Here is a 21441-nt window from a genome sequence, read left to right on the forward strand (position 1 = left end):
TGTGATTTCGTGTATAGGGCAAGGAGGAATAACATCTTGTAGGAGGGAGGAAGAGCCAGTTGTGAGTGTGGGGGAAGTTCGTGAGGCAGTAGGTAAAATGAAAGGGGGTAAGACAGCCGGGATTGATGGGATAAAGATAGAAATGTTAAAAGCAGGTGGGGATATAGTTTTGGAGTGGTTGGTGCAATTATTTAATAAATGTATGGAAGAAGGTAAGGTACCTAGAGATTGGCAGAGAGCATGCATAGTTCCTTTGTATAAAGGCAAAGGGGACAAAAGAGAGTGCAAAAATTATAGGGGGATAAGTTTGTTGAGTATACCTGGTAAAGTGTATGGTACAGTTATTATTGAAAGAATTAAGAGTAAGACGGAGAATAGGATAGCAGATGAACAAGGAGGCTTTAGGAAAGGTAGGGGGTGTGTGGACCAGGTGTTTACAGTGAAACACAAGTGAACAGTATTTAGATAAGGCTAAAGAGGTCTTTGTGGCATTTATGGATTTGGAAAAGGCGTATGACAGGGTGGATAGGGGGGCAATGTGGCAGGTGTGTGGTGTAGGAGGTAGGTTACTGAAAGCAGTGAAGAGTTTTTACGAGGATAGTGAGGCTCAAGTTAGAGTATGTAGGAAAGAGGGAAATTATTTCCCAGTAAAAGTAAGCCTTGGATAAGGATGTGTGATGTCACCGTGGTTGTTTAATATATTTATAGATGGTTGTAAGAGAAGTAAATGCGAGGGTCTTGGCAAGAGGCATGGAGTTAAAAGATAAAGAATCACACATAAAGTGGGAGTTGTCACAGTTGCTCTTTGCTGATGACACTGCTCTTGGGAGATTCTGAAGACAAGGTGCAGAGATTGGTGGATGAATTTGGTAGGGTATGCAAAAGAAGAAAATTAAAAGTGAATACAGGAAAGAGTAAGGTTATGAGGATAACAAAAAGATTAGGTGATATCAGATTGGAGGGAGAGAGTATGGAGGAGGTGAATGTATTCAGATATTTGGGAGTGGACGTGTCAGCAGATGGGTCTATGAAAGATGAGGTGAATCATAGAATTGATGAGGGGAAAAGGGTGAGTGGTGCACTTAGGAGTCTGTGGAGACAAAGAACTTTGTCCTTGGAGGCAAAGAGGGGAATGTATGAGAGTATAGTTTTACCAACGCTCTTATATGGGTGTGAAGCATGGGTGATGAATGTTGCAGCGAGGAGAAGGCTGGAGGCAGTGGAGATGTCATGTCTGAGGGCAATGTGTGGTGTGAATATAATGCAGAGAATTCGTAGTTTGGAAGTTAAGAGGAGATGCGGGATTACGAAAACTGTTATCCAGAGGGCTGAGGAAGGGTTGTTGAGGTGGTTCGGACATGTAGAGAGAATGGAGCGAAACAGAATGACTTCAAGAGTGTATCAGTCTGTAGTGGAAGGAAGGCGGGGTAGGGGTCGGCCTAGGAAAGGTTGGAGGGAGGGGGTAAAGGAGGTTTTGTGTGCGAGGGGCTTGGACTTCCAGCAGGCATGCGTGAGTGTGTTTGATAGGAGTGAATGGAGACAAATGGTTTTTAATACTTGACGTGCTGTTGGAGTGTGAGCAAAGTAACATTTATGAAGGGGTTCAGGGAAACCGGCAGGCCAGACTTGAGTCCTGGAGATGGGAAGTACAGTGCCTGCACTCTGAAGGAGGGGTGTTAATGTTGCAGTTTAAAAACTGTAGTGTAAAGCACCCTTCTGGCAAGACAGTGATGGAGTGAATGATGGTGAAAGTTTTTCTTTTTCAGGCCACCCTGCCTTGGTGGGAATCAGCCAGTGTGATAAAAAAATATGAAAAAAGTAATTAAAATGTAAATTTTGTTTATCTGTATGTTTTTTAATTACAGGAATTGCTTTACTGACTGAGTTGTTACTTATAAAAACAAACCTTTGTCCTTTAGTTCCTCATTGTCATCATCCTCATCATCTGTCCAAATGTTACTGTCTCTTGGTGTAAGATAGTGGCAGGAACACTTACGAAATGTTGTAAACATGTACCTGATGAAAACATTCCATTACATAGTACAGTACTACCAATAAAATCTATATGCAGATCTATATTGCAAACAACTTTGTCCTCAAAAACCTAATGGGTATTCTACAAAAAATAAAAACTTAGAAATTTATGTAGATAAAATAAGCAGGTTCTCAGCAAAGTAACCTGTACATATTTGCTAATGCTTCTATCAATAGGTGTTTTAGACGAGATTTAAGTTCAAAAATATAACTACAGTATTTACATGAATGTTGATTACACTTAAAATATGAAAAGTTGAATCATACTTGTGACCAGTTTCAAAAGCTCTACTTCTGAAGCCTGACCCTAGGCCAGATTTCCTTGTTGACCACCTGACCAACCAAACTGTTCCTACTTGCAGGCCTGTAAAGTCATTACAACCTGTCTGCTCTAGCACCACCTGCAAAAACTCAACCAGTTTCCTCTTGAAAGCTTTTACCTTTATCCCATTAACATTTGTTATACCCTCTTGCATAAAGTTAAATTTTGTTTTTCATTATACAAAATGTTGCATGGAAAAAAATTGGTGATGAATGTTGTAAAAGTTGGATAAATAAGCCTCAGCCTATGTTACATGCAAATTCTCAGTGCAACACTCCAAAGAATACAATACTTCCCCCTACCCTCTATGCTTCACTAGGCCTACAGGTGAGTTCACTGTCTGGGAGGGGGGGGGGGGGGTACTGAAATGCCAATAGGATTTTGCCCAGAATTTTGAGAGTCCATTATATCAAGACATTTAAAAAGTGGCACTATATAAACAGGGTGGTGCAGAAACTCGTCACAGCACCAGATGAAAACCCAGAAAGTGAAGTGCCCGAGTTAAGAGATAAATTTAATATTGCAAATGCAATGACCAATGTAAAAACCGCATTGGGAATAATTTTGCAGGTTTTACCTCAATAAAATTAGATTCAAGAAACTTGGAATCTGGCAAGGACAGTATCAGGTGAAGGCTTTGAAGATATGCAGGAAGAAAACATAAATAACCTAATAAAAGATGATACAGAAGAGAAAATTGCAAAAGAAATGTTGGAGGAGCTCATTTCTGAGATAGAGGGGAGGTAGAGAAGAGGATGAAGATGAAACCAAACCTGTACAAGTGATACTCCAAGATATATGCAAAATGCTACTTGCTGCTGGTGAAGGACAAGGGTACACCTAGCAGTATTGCTCAGAAGTGCACTCTGCTGTAGGAAATTATGCCATATCATCACCTATATAAAGTGATGGGTAAAATGGAACAGACATGCATTACAGAATACCTGAAAACTCCAGTACAACCATTATCTACTGCAGTGATTCTCAACCAGGGGTAAATTTACCCCTGGGGATGAAAAATTACATGGCAAGGGGTAAATATGTGATGTACTTGATAATGTATAATTATTTCTCACAAAAAGAATGTTTTATTTTTTTAAATTCTGGTGATACGAATGTATATTGCTATTTTTGTGCAAAACCTGAATAATTTTTCCTGACCTTGTTTTTCTGTCCCTTTATGATAGCGATAAATTTTTTGTAAGGGGGTAAATGGAGAAATACATCAAGCTGAGGGGGTTAATGATGGAGGAAAAGTTGAGAATTCCTGATCTAGTGACACCTCTTCATTGACGTCAGCCATCCACCTCAGCCCAAGATCAACAATTATCATCTACCTTAGCCCCAACAAGCACAACTATCCACCTCAGTCATCCGCCTTGATGCAATAGGCCACCCAACATGTCAAGACCTACAAGCACCATCAACCAAAATTTGAGTTAATCTTTTCTTCCTTGGGCCACCCTGCATTATCAGGAGATGATTGTAGTTTAAAAAAAAACTGAGGTGCTCTAAACCTGTAAGGATTATACAGCACTTGGGGAATGGGGGTAATCACCTCTGATCCAAGAAAAACATGGGCAGTTTCAATTTCCTGAATTAAGAGCTCTTTACCAGCATCAATAAAAATAAGAATAAAGGAAATTTAAATAATTAAAGTCACATACATAGGCACGTAGCACCAAATGAGGAATATTTTCTTAAGTTTTAAACCAAGCAGATGATAGCACCCATCACATTGAAATTAAACCTCTTGGCTGATAACCTGTACCAAACAGGGAAATGGAGGGTGTTTGAAATTAATTTTGGCATTCAAAAGTGAAAAATCACTATTTCCAGGATTAGGGATAGACACTGTTCCATTCTTTATTGCAATCTACACAGTAAGAGCGTTAAATAATTTTTAACTAACGTTACTGCTGACAGCTGGGTGATTATAAAAATTCAAGTTTCATGGTATACATCTAATTAAAGACAGTTTTATTAATTTAGCAAACGAATGACAATAATATAAACTAGAGGGAAAGTCCAAGGAAAAAGGGGGACTGGAAGGCAAAGTGGAATAGCAGAAATTAGCAGGGATGCAAAGGACAGTAGATAAAACTATTTGTACTTGCCCAATTTTAATTAAGGATCCAACCTTAATTAATGGTTTATTACATTCAATATCTTCTGTGATATTCAAATTGCTTTTCTTTTCTTCATACTTGTCTGCAATATCATTAATCATTTTACGAAGTTCCTGATAAATGGAGAAAATTAAAGGTTAATGATAAAAGCTCAATGTCATGAGGTTTTTAGCACAATTTTACTAATTCAGAAAAAAAAAAAAGAATTCTAGATGAAGAATTCTTAAAGCATTAAGAAATACAGGTGGTACAATAACACTAATGTATTAATGAAGGGTGCTGAATCATTAGTGCATGAGGATAAATGGCAAGAATACAGTACAGTAGACCCCTGGTTTTTGTAATTAATCCATTAAAGAAGCTTGGCCAAAATCTGAAATGGCTGAAAACCGAAGTTAACGTTTTCCATAAATGTAAATTCAATTACGTAATCCGTTCCAGACACCCAAAAAATATAAACAAGAAATACATTTTATAGAAAATAACTATAGTTTTACATAGACAACAATGATAAATAAATATAAATGACTAATATTAATGATAAATGAACATTATATATGTTTATTGAAGACTCTTGTTAGCTCTTCCTTGTGGTTGTCCACCAACTCTTCCACATCCGGGTCACTCGCATCCAACCCCTACCTACTGGTTACATACACTGCGGCCCACAGACATATTATTACCATCGACATACCATGTTCACTGAGTGTAATCGTTTCTAACAACTACCTTTAGATGCCATCATAAACAAAGGGAGAAGCAATAATCCATGCCGAGAATTGTAAACAAAAGCCTATGTATTAAGGGTGGGCCAATGCAAATTCATACAGTTTTCTCTAACCTTGGACCAGGGAATACATAATGTTTGCCCTCCACCGCATATAAACATTGCATGTTTATATGCTATGTAACGTGTTTCTTACATAATTTTGAAGAAAATATCATAGATGGATTAATGGAAATGTCTATATTAACGTAAAATAAGACATTTAATGTACCCAAGAGTGATTATTATGTACTATTAGTACAATGGTGCCCCAACTTACGAGTTTTCCGAGTTACGAGCTGTCGCTCAGTCAGTTTTTTGCTTTGAGTTGCGAGCCAAAATCCGACATACAAGTGAGCTTCAGAAACGCCGCCACTCGCAGGAGATACTGAGGAAATATCAAAAACCTCGATAATAACCAATGTGCAACATCCTTTCAATTTTGATACCACTGGTAGTGTCATCCTGCCAGAATGTTCTATAACGTATGCCCTATGTAGAGAAACAATTCTGGAACATGTCATACATGTTCGGCTGGTTGGGTGGCCAGCTGGCTGTCTCTATCTCCTTCTGTCTGTCTGTATCTATCTCTGTCTATCTCTATCTCACAGGTACACATAAATAGTTATACACGGTGTAAATTACCTAGGATAATCCAAAAAAATCTAGACAAAGTGCTGAACTATGCTTGTGGATATAAGGCATAATAAGCATGACTAGCAAGTAATACAGTGGACCCCCGCATAACGATATTAATCCGTTCCTGAGAGCTCATTGTTATGTGAAATTATCGTTATGCGAATGAATTTCCCCCATAAGAAATAATGTAAATCAAATTAATCTGTGCAAGACACTCAAAAGTATGAAAAAAAAAATTTTACCACATGAAATATACATTTTCCTACACACAAAGAGAAGGATACATGCACAATAGTAGAGTAGTACATGCACAATATATATTGTGCATGTACTACTCTACTAAATGAAGAATAAATGACACTTAACCTTTATTGAAGATGCAGCAATGACTGATGAGACACTGTGTCCTGGGAGTGCCTTTTCCTCCTGAGTACTGTAGGTCCTGGTTGGCATTTTCTTCCAGAACAGCCTTATCACACTGTGTATGCCACTACAATTCTTAAATCTCTCAAACTAACCTTTGCTGGCTTTATATTCACCAATATGAGCACTAGTTCCAGGCATTTTTCCCTGTTCACTTGGGTGTTAGTCGACTGGTGTGGGTTGCATCCTGGGAGACAAGATTAAGGACCCCAATGTAAATAAGTTAGTCTTTGATGACACTGACTTTTTTGGGTTATCCTGGGTGACTAACCCTCTGGGGTTAATTGTTTCTTGGTATTCTCAATAAGCCACACCAACAACGGTGCTACAGCAGCAGCAGCAGCTGACAGTGCTACAGCAGCAGCAGCAGCAGCTGACAGTGCTACAGCAGCAGCAGCAGCAGCTGACAGTGCTACAGCAGCAGCAGCAGCTGACAGTGCTACAGCAGCAGCAGCAGCAGCAGCTGACAGTGCTACAGCAGCAGCAGCAGCAGCTGACAGTGCTACAGCAGCAGCAGACAGTGCTACAGCAGCAGCAGACGGTACTACAGCAGCAGCAGCAGCAGCTGACGGTGCTACAGCAGCAGCAGCAGCTGACGGTGCTGCAGCAGCAGCTGACGGTGCTACAGCAGCAGCAGATGGTGCTACAGCAGCAGCAGATGGTACTACAGCAGCAGCAGCAGCTGACGGTGGTACAGCAGCAGCAGCAACAGCTGATGGTGCTGCAGCAGCAGCAGCTGATGGTGCTACAGCAGCAGCAGCTGATGGTGCTACAGCAGCAGCAGCTGACAGTGCTACAGCAGCAGCAGCTGACAGTGCTACAGCAGCAGCAGCTGACAGTGCTACAGCAGCAGCAGCTGACAGTGCTACAGCAGCAGCAGCTGACAGTGCTACAGCAGCAGCAGCTGACAGTGCTACAGCAGCAGCAGCTGACAGTGCTACAGCAGCAGCAGCTGACAGTGCTACAGCAGCAGCTGACAGTGCTACAGCAGCAGCAGACAGTACTACAGCAGCAGCAGCAGCTGACGGTGGTACAGCAGCAGCAGCAGCAGCTGACGGTGCTACAGCAGCAGACAGTGCTACAGCAGCAGCTGACAGTGCAGCAGCAGCAGCAGCAGCTGACAGTGCAGCAGCAGCAGCAGCTGACAGTGCTACAGCAGCAGCTGACAGTGCTACAGCAGCAGATGACAGTGCTACAGCAGCAGCAGATGGTACTACAGCAGCAGCTGACGGTACAGCAGCAGCAGCAGCTGATGGTGCTACAGCAGCAGCAGCAGCTGATGGTGCTACAGCAGCAGCAGCAGCTGACAGTGCTACAGCAGCAGCAGCATCAGCAGTTGACCATGGTACCACAGTATTTCGATAATATTTCTCACCCTTTTTACCACAGGGTTGGCACTAGAGGCTTTCTTGGGGCCCATGGTCACTTATTTTGCAGATAAAATCACCAAAAACACTGTAATAATACGAAATGTTCCGATTGTATGCTTGGATGTTACCGCGGAGGCTGGCTGGTAAACAATGCCACCGGTGGAACATGTGAGGCTGGCTCAGGCAGCACATTAAACGCGTCTCGGACGAATAGTGTTGCGCGGGTTTTTTAGCGATATGCGAGGCAAAATCTTAGCGATAAAATGTATCGGTATGCGGATTTAACGTTATGTGATGCCAATGGTATGCGGGGGTCCACTGTACTCATTTCACTTGTTAAGGAATCAGACGTGTATAATAACCTGTTGGTTCGTGAGCAGCTCTCTCTCTGAGAGACAAGTAGAGAGACAGGAAGACAGAAACACAGGCAGACAGATTAGCAGAGACAGAGATACAGAGCTAGACAGTTGTATAGACAGGAACAGACAGACAGACATGTCTGTGTAACAGTAAGAAATAAAGCCAAGGCAGTGACGCTCATCTTACACCGTGCTTCAAGGAGTTTCATATATACTCCAGCATTTCTAAAACATTGCTGGGACCTGGCAAAAAAGGCAAAAATCATTTCTTATTTATAAATATACTTGCTTAAAAACCCGTAACAAAAAAAACTGGGGTAGTTTTTTGGGGGCTGGAATGGATTAATGGCATTTCAATTAATATTGGTGAGGAAAACTGATTTGATATACATGTACGTACAAGCAAGTTGAGTTATGAGCTCGGTCACAGAACGAATTAAACTCGTAAGTCAAGGTACCACTGCATCACTATGGCGTTAAGACTAGAGGGACACTCTGAGTGAACCAGTAACAAAGGCATGTTTATATGCTATGTAACGTGTTTCTTACTTAATTTTGAAGAAAATATCATAGATGGATTAATGAGAAAGTCTATATTAACGTAAAATAAGACATTTAATGTGCCCAAGAGTGAGTCACGAATGTATGAGTGACCCAGGCGCACGCGTCTGGTACCAACGATTTCCGAGCAGATGTACGAAACCTGGGGGAAAATTTCTCCAAAAAGTGCTCGAAATCCGAATTTTATGATTTCTGCACTGGCTGAAAACCAGGGGTCCACTGTATTTTAAAAAAATTAGTGAAAAACAGAGATAAGGAAGAAGGGTAATTGCCTTAACCCTTAAATGGTCCAAGGAGATCGACGTTCAAATTCTTAGTTCTACAAAAGTAGATCTACTTTTTTTACACATTTTCAAATGTAAAACAAAAAAGATCTACATTTTTTACATACTTTCAGATGTTGAAAAAACATATATATATACATTTGGACCATTTAAGGATTAATAATGCTAACAGGTTGGGCAAACATTGAATAGGTATGCATGAAATAATGTTACAAAGAAACACTTTAAAATATGCAAGAAAAATGAAATGCAACTAAAGTTGCATACTTACAAACATTTCATCCTCTGTTTTAATTAATCATCATTGATGCGCAAGAAAAATTATCAAAGCTCAAAATGTTATTTCTGATTTGTTAGTGTTTAGATATGCCTCTAGCAAAGGAATCTTAGGATACATATGATTCAAGCATGCCACAGTCTACTAATTGGACAAATTTCCAATAACACTAAGATACTGGAAGACTGCAGAAATTATAATAAAAAAAAAATACACATCCTTGAGCATTGTTTTAGATATTAAGAAGGAAAAATACAAACATAAAAGAAAGATCTACACCCATCCAGAAATTTAATAAATATTTATGGGTTACAATCAAGTGTAGCTACCAAAACAAACTGATCATTTAATAATTCATAAGGGGGATTCTTGGAAGGAAATTAGAACATATGTCAACCTATGTCTAGTGTTTGTTACTGTATCTCTTGTAATCACAGTATTACACCTGGTGTATTCGTACATAATACCCTTAAACTGTCCAAACGTAGATCTACGTTCACTCGCGTAGTGCTCCAAACTTAGATCTACTTTTTTTTACATGCTTTCTCATGGCGAAAATCAAGGTCGGAGCACTACGCGTGCCAATGTAGATTTAGTTTGGACAGTTTAAGGGTTAACAATGTGGAGGGTTGGAAAACAGTATAGTATTAAGACACATAAATATTGTGATTCTTGCACTGAATGCAGACTATGCCATGAAGCATCAACTAGGATTTGATCAACACCTATTCTTGCATATATCCATATTGTGATAATGCATTTTCTAAAAGTGCTTCTACCCCACAAAATGTATGCCAGTATTACAATTCACTGTACAACAAAGGTACAATAAATGGAAGGAACCAAGTATGCACAGCAAGAAGGTTTACTGTACATGTACAGTGGACCCCCGCATAACGATCACCTCCCAATGCGACCAATTATGTAAGTGTATTTATGTAAGTGCGTTTGTACGTGTATGTTTGGGGGTCTGAAATGGACTAAGCTACTTCACAATATTCCTTATGGGAACAAATTCGGTCAGTACTGGCACCTGAACATACTTCTGGAATGAAAAAATATCGTTAACCGGGGGTCCACTGTACTTGTAAACAGGACTACTACTAGTCATTTACAACTGAAAAAAATGTTATCTAATTATTTTAGCACTGTTCTATACTAGATTCAAATTGCTTCATGCCCCAGTTAAGCCAGATTAGTAATGCTTCACTGTACAGTAATAGATATCAGGTAAAATAAGGTTTATAATATGAAACTATAATTTTAAAACCATAATACTGTGTTTGTATTCATATTACCTTCCAATGGTAGTAATTCATCCATTTAGCTGTTCGAGTAGGCCCTGAGGCAGTATCAAAAATGCACCTTACTGGTCTTATTTCCACCACCAAAAGTTTCGAGGATTTAATCTGCAATTATGAATTATGGATGTGAATACATGTTTAAGTACATATAGTAAATCAACATAAGCTTACACACACACACACAATCTTTTGCATACTCTACATGATTTTTTTTTTTTTTTTTTAAGATCCGTGACTTAAAATAAAATGAGGATAATACCTGTGTACCTGTGACTGGTTTCAAGGGCTCTTCTACCCTTTCTGCCTGACCCGAGGCCAGACATATCTTGTGAAGGTCTCAAGAACATCAAGCACATTTTGGGTAACTAATCTACCCCTGGAAAAGGTAAATGTAAAAAGGTGCACAAATAGATTGAAGGCATACTATATTTCTGTATATTATGTGGCTGGTCTGTGTTCCTTTTCATTTACAATGGTTATATTCATCTTCAAATTTTGTTTGCAGAATGCCAATGTAGAGTGAAAAGTTCATGATTTCATAGTTCTTTTATGTTGCTTCTTGAGGGCTACATTCCTTGATGGAAATTTCATAGCAAACACAGTTGATGGTGGAACATTCAGTTGGAGTGTAGGTACAGGAAAAGCTGTGACAGTCACACAGTGATCCTATGGCACATAGGAAATAGTGTCAGGTAAAGTTAGAGAGGTGGCCAGTGCATTCAATTACGGAAGGGACAGTAGGCTTAGCAGTGCTCTGTTACACGAGAATGCTGATTTGAAGATTGAGTTGTACAAGTGTATTAGCCAGATGTCTGTTTCTATTGAGCACAATATTCTATGTAATTTACACACATTACTATGCAAGATAATTGTAATCATTGTAGCTAACTAAACTTTCATACATGCCCGCTCCATATATTCATTCCACACTCCACTTGCATGAGGTTTGAACCTGGGTCCTTCAGTTATGAGTGGAAGGAAATACCATACAGTATTGTACTGAACGTATTAGGTCCCATTAATCTGTTTATTTAGGTACAGATACACACAAGTACAATTTTATGCACAGTAACATATATTCATTATAATATAATCATGAGGGAGCACTAGACCCATAAGATTATACAGCACATGTTGGTGCTAGGGAGGATAGGAATAAGACAGGGAAACATGCACCAACAGGGAATACAGTCACAGAAACCCAAGGCAAACGGAAACCAAGCCTGTGCACATACTATGCACTTGGTATCTGCAGACATGGGAAATCTGGAAAAACAGACGGGACGTGCAACTATGACCACACTAGAAAATGCCGTGTCCACATGACAACAGGAAAATGCAAACTTTCTTCCAGTAAGCTTTTTCACCCCGAAATGTGTACCTCTTCAGTACAGGAAAGACTGTGCTATAACTTAAATTGCCAGGCACACCATCTAAAGGGGAGAAAAAGATACAAAACATCCAGGCCATGGGAAAACCTGGGTAGCCACAGCCACTCAAGAGGGAGAGGTTTTTTAGTGCCAGGAAGGAAAAAAAACTGGCAGGAAATGGCAGAAATCGTACACCAAATCCAGTCATTCCTGGAGTGGGACCACAGTTGATGGCCTCCACTCCAAACCAACAGATACAGATACTAATGCCGGAAAAAAATCCCCCCCCCCCCCAGTACCAACAATACCACCAGTCCGATGACATTCTTCTTTGCAAATACACAGGGTCTAAAGCCAGCAACAAACAACAAAATACATTTCATCCGTGGACTGCTTGCAGAGGCAAAGGCAATGTTCGCGGCTTTCACTGAGACCCACATAAAGGATCACTTGGACAACGAAATATGGATCCCAGGTTACAACCTAGACAGATGTAACAGAGTGAACAGGCAAAGGGGGGGGGGGGTTGGCCTGTACATTGCAGAGTCACTTGTTTGCACAGAACTGCTTAATGCCTCAAATGTAGTGGAAGTTTTAGCAGTAAAGGTCGAGAACCAAAACCTAGTCATTGTGGTAGTCTACAAGCCTCTGGATGCAACATCCCAGCAATTCCAGGAACAGCTGTTAAAAATTGACCACTGTCTGGAAAATCTTCCAGCTCCTGCACCCAACATCTTGCTCCTGGGAGATTTCAACTTAAGGCACCTAAAATGGAGGAATATAGCCAATAATACTGTTGCAGTAATAACACCAGGAGTCAGCTCTGATGAAAACTCACACTCACACGAGCTTTTAAATCTCTGCACAAAATTCAATTTAAACCAGCAAATAATAGAGCCTACTAGACTGGAGAATACACTAGACCTCATCTTCACTAACAATGATGATCTGATAAGAAATGTCACCATATCAAAAACAATATACTCAGATCACAACATAATTGAGGTTCAGACATGTATGAGTGGAGCCCCAGACCGACATAATGAGATTAGTCACGAGGGAGCATTCACCAAATTCAACTTCAATAACAAAAACATAGTGGGACCAAGTAAACCAAGTCCTAACCGATATAAGCTGGGAAGATATACTAAGCAACACAGACCCCAACTTATGCCTAGAACAGATTAACTTGGTGGCACTCGATGTATGCACAAGGTTTATTCCTCTAAGAAAAAGGAGGAGTAGATGTAAAATAGAAAGAGACAGGCGCTCCCTTTACAGGCGACGGAAAAGAATAACAGAGCGGCTAAAAGAGGTCAATATATCTGAAATGCGTAGGGAGACACTGGTCAGAGAAATAGCAAGCATCGAACTTAAGCTAAAGGAATCTTATAAGAGTCAGGAATCGCGGGAAGAACTAAAAGCCATAAATGAAATCGAAAGAAACCCAAAGTATTTCTTCTCCTATGCCAAATCAAAGTCGAGAACAACGTCCAGTATTGGGCCCCTACATAAACAAGATGGGTCCTACACAGATGACAGCAAGGAAATGAGTGAGCTACTCAAGTCCCAATATGACTCGGTTTTTAGTAAGCCGCTAACCAGACTGAGAGTCGAAGATCAAAATGATTTTTTTATGAGAGAGCCACAGAATTTGGTTAACATAAGCCTATCCGATGTTATCCTGACGCCAAATGACTTCGAACAGGCGATAAATGACATGCCCATGCACTCTGCCCCAGGGCCAGACTCGTGGAACTGTGTTCATCAAGAACTGCAAGAAGCCCCTATCACGAGCCTTTTCCATCCTATGGAGAGGGAGCATGGACACGGGGGTCGTCCCACAGTTACTAAAAACAACAGATATAGCCCCACTCCACAAAGGGGGCAGTAAAGCAACAGCAAAGAACTACAGACCAATAGCACTAACATCCCATATCATAAAAATCTTTGAAAGGGTCCTAAGAAGTAAGATCACCCATCTAGAAACCCATCAGTTACACAACCCAGGGCAACATGGGTTTAGAACAGGTCGCTCCTGTCTGTCTCAACTATTGGATCACTACGACAAGGTCCTAGATGCACTAGAAGACAAAAAGAATGCAGCTGTAATATATACAGACTTTGCAAAAGCCTTCGACAAGTGTGACCATGGCGTAATAGCGCACAAAATGCGTGCTAAAGGAATAACAGGAAAAGTCGGTTGATGGATCTATAATTTCCTCACAAACAGAACACAGAGAGTAGTCGTCAACAGAGTAAAGTCCGAGGCAGCTACGGTGAAAAGCTCTGTTCCACAAGGCACAGTACTCGCTCCCATCTTGTTCCTCATCCTCATATCCGACATAGACAAGGATGTCGGCCACAGCACCGTGTCTTACTTTGCAGATGACGCCCAAATCTGCATGACAGTGTCATCCATTGCAGACACTGCAAGGCTCCAGGTGGACATCAACCAAATCTTTCAGTGGGCTGCAGAAAACAATATGAAGTTCAACGATGAGAAATTTCAATTACTCAGATATGGTAAACACGAGGAAATTAAATCTTCATCAGAGTACAAAACAAATTCTGGCCACAAAATAGAGCGAAACACCAACGTCAAAGACCTGGGAGTGATCATGTCGGAGGATCTCACCTTCAAGGACCATAACATTGTATCAATCGCATCTGCTAGAAAAACGACAGGATGGATAATGAGAACCTTCAAAACTAGGGAGGCCAAGCCCATGATGACACTCTTCAGGTCGCTTGTTCTATCTAGGCTGGAATATTGCTGCACACTAACAGCACCTTTCAAGGCAGGTGAAATTGCTGACCTAGAAAATGTAGAGAGAACCTTCACGGCGCGCATAACGGAGATAAAACACCTCAATTACTGGGAGCGCTTGAGGTTCCTAAACCTGTATTCTCTGGAACGCAGGCGGGAGAGATACATGATTATATACACCTGGAAAATCCTAGAGGGACTAGTACCGAACTTGCTCACGAAAATCACTCGCTACGAAAGCAAAAGACTTGGCAGACGATGCAACATCCCCCCAATGAAAAGCAGGGGTGTCACTAGCACGTTAAGAGACCATACAATAAGTGTCAGGGGCCTGAGACTGTTCAACTGCCTCCAAGCATACATAAGGGGGATTACCAACAGACCCCTGGCAGTCTTCAAGCTGGCACTGGACAAGCACCTAAAGTCGGTTCCTGATCAGCCGGGCTGTGGCTCGTATGTTGGTTGGCGTGCAGCCAGCAGCAACAGCCTGGTTGATCAGGCTCTGATCCACCAGGAGGCCTGGTCACAGACCGGGCCGCGGGGGCGTTGACCCCCGGAACACTCTCCAGGTAAACATGTGGGGGGGGAATGGAAGGTATTCAGGCTCAATTCAGGGAACCAGAGCACAGATCCAATTCCCTAGATCAAGAGCCCCTGACCAGCGTCAAGGGACCTCCCTTGAGAGGAACACGAGTGTAAATTACCTAGGATAACCCCCCAAAAAAGTCAGTGACTATGGGTCAGCCATATATAAACTATTTATTTATACCTTAAACATAATTTTGAGCTTTTACAATGGTTTTACATGATACATCATGTAAAAATTTACATTATAAACACAAGCAGATTTATTTCCAGTTCAACATATGATCGTTAAGCACACGATGGTGGAAGTTTTTATTTAAGCCTCATGTATAATTTTAAACTTATGATACATTTGTATAGAAAGTTACGTAAAATTAGTTCCACAAGCAGAGTGTCCATGGTTTGATTCCCAGCAAGGATGGAAACATTGAGAATTTTTCCTGACCCTGTTCACCTAGCAAGTGAAGTAGGTACCCAGGTGTTTACAATTATCTAGCATAGTAACGTGTGTAGATTACCTAGAATAAAAAAAAAAGTCAGAATTATTTCCACTGGGGTCATATTTATTCCATCCATCCTTCACTCATCCATCATCCACTTGTTGAATACCTTTAAAAAATCGATGTGTTTGACTGACATCTTGAAGTGAGCATCTAGGTGGAGAAACTAACATTGATAATTGTCTTGAGGGCAGACAAAGGTCACAGCTGATAATATAACGTGTCTTAAGGGCAGACACACATCACAGCTGGTAATATAACGCTGCTCCTGCCGCTGCCATCACAATGTTTTAAACGTTGTTGTTGTTGTTGTTGTTGTTGTCGGCGTCTGCCACCTCATTCACTCCAGTACAATTTTATTTTTTTTCTTCAGTATACAAAATGTAGTTTACTTGTAATAAACTATTGTTAAGTATAAAAGAAAGCCACTAGCATGCGGTGCATTTCGGGCAATGGAAATAAGTCACTTTGACTTTTTTGGGTTCTTGTGTAAGCTTTGCAAGGAAATATTACCTGGAGTTTACCTGTTATTTTCATTATTGGTGTTTTTAGGGATTTTTTTTTTTTAAACTTTGCCACCGAAGTGGCTAGTTTATTGTGCACCCCATATCCATCCTGTGGACGGTAGCGCAAAAGCATATAGATACACAAAAGGCCTAGGAACTAGGCCCAAAGGGTTAAGGGCCACTGACAGCAATGACTTTTTTTTTTTTGGGGGGGGGGGGGGTAATCCTAGTTAATTTACACTATGATAATTGTATTTGTGTACCTGTGCCTAAATAAACTTATACAATGTGAGATATATAATACAAATAAGTAAGTTTATTTACGTACAGGTACATGTAAGTACCATTATTACATAGTAATATGTGTGTAAATTACCTAGGATAACCCGAAAAAGTCAGTGACTTATTTCCATTGGGGTCCTTGTAATATCTTTTTTTATTTATATAACAAATTATTGCATTTCTGTTAAGTATATATGGTTTTTGCAAACAGCATAAAAATTTATGCAGTGGTTCCAGTTATGATAATTTTGTGTAAATTTTGGTAATTATTGATGGTAATATATGCATATGTAATATATGACAACTTAAATAAATTATTACACATAGTGGAAATAGATCCAATGGAGTCTAAAATAAGTAATTTTGTATAATCTTTTCAAATTTGTACATCCGCAGTATGCGGCTACTCTTACCTAATATATTTTTCAAATTTGAGATAAGTAAGTTTATTCATGTATACACAAATACAATTACATAGAATTATCATACATAGCAGCATATGTGTAGAGAACCTGGGATAACCCAAAAAAGTCAGACAGTGACTTATTTCCATTGGGGTCCTTTCATAGATAACTGTTATTTTTTAGCTAACATACGTGTAAATTTTACCTTATTCCTAGTAATGACCCTCGCATTGTAGTCTTAATGACCCGGTGGCCTGGTGGTAGGTGGCCTAGTGGTAGGTGGCCTGATGGTAGGTGGCCTGGTGGCTAAAGCTCCCGCTTCACACACGGAGGGTCCGGGTTCGATTCCTGGCGGGTGGAAACATTTCGACACGTTTCCTTACACCTGTTGCCCTGTTCACCTAGCAGCAAATAGGTACCTGGGTGTTAGTCGACTGGTGTGGGTCGCATCCTGGGGGACAAGATTAAGGACCCTAATGGAAATAAGTTAGTCCTCGATGACGCACTGACTTTCTTGGGTTATCCTGGGTGGCTAACCCACCGGGGTTAAAAATCCGAACGAAATCTTATCTGACCCTCGTGTAGTAGATAGTCTTTTTAGTATGATAATGAGATGTTATCTTCATTATAGAGTAATAAGAAAATATTATAACCTTTATATTATAATAATAAGGTAAAAGGACCCCAATGGAAATAAGTCACTGTCTGACTTTTTTGGGTTATCCCAGGTTGTCTACACATATGCTGCTATGTATGATAATTCTATGTAACTGTATTTGTGAATACCTGAATAAACTTACACCTAACATTTTATTATCTAGCATGGCTATACACTGGATGACCCCTGCGGGTTTAATGCTTTCCCGATGATTTTAGTAAGATTATAATATCTGTGGAAAATTGCATTTACTTGGATGTATAATTATATACATAACAGTAAATGAACAATGATAACTATTATTTATCAGTTAGACAAGTAGGAATTTGGGACACTTAGGTCGCAAAAAATGTCCCCCTTCGATACCTACCACTGTCATATCCACAAGTTGCTCTGGACCTACTAATTAAATGAAAAATACATCACCAGGAATAATGATAAATATATAAATTTGTGGACTGTATATTAAAAAATGATTATATATAAATTCACATATACATAACAGAAGGAAAATATATCTTAATATCTCTCACTAATTTGACTGGATATTAAGTTGTACTCAGAAAAACCTCACTAACTAAATTTATGAAAACACTGGCCAGAATTATACACAAATCTAGAAAGCTTATCTGAGGTTCCTGGAGCTGTCTTGTCCAGTCGTCTGATATCTCAAGTTATGCAGGAATGCACATCCAACAATTTTGCCTCCTATTTGAGAGGTGCTGTATAGCCCTTGTGGCTTAGCGCTTCTTTTTGATTATAATAATAATAATATTTGAGAGGTGTCAATCCAATTTTAACCTAGAGCACGAAAAATTCTTCCCATTATATTAACGTATCCAATTCAAAACCAAGATGGCCAGTCTTCTGTGCAGGCTCGGTTTCCCATTTTCCATAATATAATTTTTATTAAATGCAATATAGGCCATCTATTTACCTATAAATTACCGTATTTACGGAAAATATATACAGTATTTTCCACACTGCGGCCAGGTGGAGGTCGTTGCTAAACGACTCAAATTGCTGATTTGGCAACGGTGGAGGACCTGGGTACATATAGGATTGGCATCCACACGGCGACATATTACACAAGATTTAATCACCCTTTTTACACTTTGCTGTCCTTGTGGAATCCAGAAAGTTTCCCTAATACAATTTAAGGTATCTTGTACCCCACCATGCATTACATTTTTATGGGCATTTAGAACAATTACATTTGTTAGATGATGAGTTTTGATCAGTAAGATAGGGTGTTTAGCATAATCATCCAATTCAGCATTTTGTAACCTACCTCTGCACCTAATTACATTGTTCTCTAAATACAGCCCCAATTTCTCTATTATAGAACCTTTCACAAATTTTCTTTCCATCATCAATTTAATCTCATTTCCATAGATTTCCTCCTGTACCCTCTTTATCCAATATTCAAGAGGATGTGAAAACTTATATGAAATATTCATCTTGTTTAGAAATTTAAACACCAATTTAGTTACATTGATTAGTTTGGGTAAAGAAGAATACCTATTTATATCAATGACTAAGGAAGGACAAACAATTGGAGCGGTGGTCACAGTAATTTCAACAGGAGCAATATACGCCTTTTGTACAGGCCAATTAGCTTTATTTACCAGCCAGCTCGGTCCTTTAAACCATGATACAGCATTTACAAATTTAGCATAAGGTAAACCTCAAGACAAGAAATCAGCTGGATTCTCCTCACCAGGTAAATGATTAAATGTTAGCATATGCTGACCCAAACTATTATACTTCTCTTGCATCTGATTATTTTCAGCGACTCTGCTTTGTACATACACAATTTTACTGTTTCCATTATGAATCCATTGTAAGGATACCTCATTATTAGACCAAATTACAGTGTCTCTAATATTTATCTCCTGCAACTTATTTCTTATATAATTAGCTAATTTGACACCTACATAAATGGCTGTTAATTCCAACTGAGGCAAGGTGCATGATTTAATTGGAGACACTTTAGCCTTAGACATAACAAGAGAAATAACACTTACATTGAAGGTAAGCAACTGCTCCATATGCCAATTTTGAAGCATCACAAAAAATGTGGAGTACATTTTTCCCCATTTGGATTGGCCACCTGGCATGGGAACTCCAACATTGGAATTTTTCCATAATCACCAATTAATTCATCCCACTTGTTAATGAATTCCTCAGGTAGAATTTCATCCCAAGCACATTTAAGTTTCCATGCTTCCTGAATTAATTTCCCTCTTATAGTAAGGGGTGACACTAAACCTAGTGGATCAAAACATTTGGAAACTTCAGCAAGCAAAACTCTTAGTTAATTTATTGGGCACACTGTAATTATTAGGTTTTAACATTAACAAATCTCTCTCAGTATCCCAATTTAAACCCAATACATTACTACATTTTGGGCTGTATAGCCCTTGTGGCTTAGCGCTTCTTTTTGATTATAATAATAATAATAATAGTAATACATTTTGGCACTTCATCTCCAGGGTAATCTTTGCTTATTTTGTCCTTCAATTTGGAAGAATTACTATTCCATTCTCTCAGAGGCATGTGATGAATGGTTTGAAAAACCGACAAGTTGAAGATTGAGACACTTATGCAGCATATGGGAATCTTTATTCAGGAAACGTTTCGCCACACAGTGGCTTCATCAGTCCAATACAAAGAGGAAGGCGTAAGGAGAGGAGGAGAATGAGGTAATCAGTCCCTCAACCTGGAGTCGATGTGTTCAGTCCATCAATCTTGTAGAAAGTACAGCATAGGGCCGTAGACGTGGCTTATATACTGTAGTGAGGTGACGTGAAGCAGATGGAGGCGGGGTCATAGTGGTACCATCCACTAGTCGAAGACCTACTTCGACTAGTGGATGGTACCACTATGACCCCGCCTCCATCTGCTTCACGTCACCTCACTACAGTATATAAGCCACGTCTACGGCCCTATGCTGTACTTTCTACAAGATTGATGGACTGAACACATCGACTCCAGGTTGAGGGACTGATTACCTCATTCTCCTCCTCTCCTTACGCCTTCCTCTTTGTATTGGACTGATGAAGCCACTGTGTGGCGAAACGTTTCCTGAATAAAGATTTCCATATGCTGCATAAGTGTCTCAATCTTCAACTTGTCGGTTTTTCAAACCATTCATCACAACTGTCAGACACGGCAGCATCATGGGGTCTTGTTACAAAGAATTCTTCAACACTTGTTCAACCTTTGGACGAAGACCTACTTCGACTAGTGGATGGTACCACTATGACCCCGCCTCCATCTGCTTCACGTCACCTCACTACAGTATATAAGCCACGTCTACGGCCCTATGCTGTACATTCTACAAGATTGATGGACTGAACACATCGACTCCAGGTTGAGGGACTGATTACCTCATTCTCCTCCTCTCCTTACGCCTTCCTCTTTGTATTGGACTGATGAAGCCACTGTGTGGCGAAACGTTTCCTGAATAAAGATTTCCATATGCTGCATAAGTGTCTCAATCTTCAACTTGTCGGTTTTTCAAACCATTCATCACAACTGTCAGACACGGCAGCATCATGGGGTCTTGTTACAAAGAATTCTTCAACACTTGTTCAACCTTTGGACGAAGACCTACTTCGACTAGTGGATGGTACCACTATGACCCCGCCTCCATCTGCTTCACGTCACCTCACTACAGTATATAAGCCACGTCTACGGCCCTATGCTGTACATTCTACAAGATTGATGGACTGAACACATCGACTCCAGGTTGAGGGACTGATTACCTCATTCTCCTCCTCTCCTTACGCCTTCCTCTTTGTATTGGACTGATGAAGCCACTGTGTGGCGAAACGTTTCCTGAATAAAGATTCCCATATGCTGCATAAGTGTCTCAATCTTCAACTTGTCGGTT

The 21441-nt window shown here is 40.0% G+C and overlaps 1 protein-coding gene and 1 long non-coding RNA gene across 6 annotated transcripts in view; one reads left to right on the forward strand and one right to left on the reverse strand.

The window, feature by feature from the left end:
* Positions 1-16027, reverse strand: part of LOC128702881 (uncharacterized) — a 56059-nt gene extending 40032 nt beyond the window's left edge. For 2 of the 5 annotated variants that reach the window (XM_070102519.1, XM_070102518.1), the window contains exons 1-4: positions 15803-16027; positions 10463-10573; positions 4474-4598; positions 1907-2016 (exon numbers count right to left, since the gene is read on the reverse strand). In XM_070102519.1, the coding sequence (XP_069958620.1) occupies positions 1907-2016; positions 4474-4598; positions 10463-10573; positions 15803-15832 (376 nt within the window). In that variant the 5' untranslated portion in view covers positions 15833-16027. Of the gene's footprint in view, positions 1-1906; positions 2017-4473; positions 4599-5531; positions 5640-10462; positions 10576-15802 lie in introns of those variants that run through there. The other 3 variants (XM_070102520.1, XM_070102521.1, XM_070102522.1) reach the window with 3 other exon arrangements.
* LOC138855129 (uncharacterized) overlaps positions 1-21441 on the forward strand; it is a 114521-nt gene that overhangs the window by 73658 nt on the left and 19422 nt on the right. Inside the window, exon 3 of the long non-coding RNA XR_011394292.1 lies at positions 10696-10853. This is a non-coding gene — a long non-coding RNA (uncharacterized lncRNA). The remainder of the gene's footprint in view (positions 1-10695; positions 10854-21441) is intronic.

This window comes from Cherax quadricarinatus, chromosome 82 (assembly GCF_038502225.1).
Source record: "Cherax quadricarinatus isolate ZL_2023a chromosome 82, ASM3850222v1, whole genome shotgun sequence".
In the NCBI taxonomy this organism is placed as follows: Eukaryota; Metazoa; Arthropoda; class Malacostraca; order Decapoda; family Parastacidae; genus Cherax; species Cherax quadricarinatus.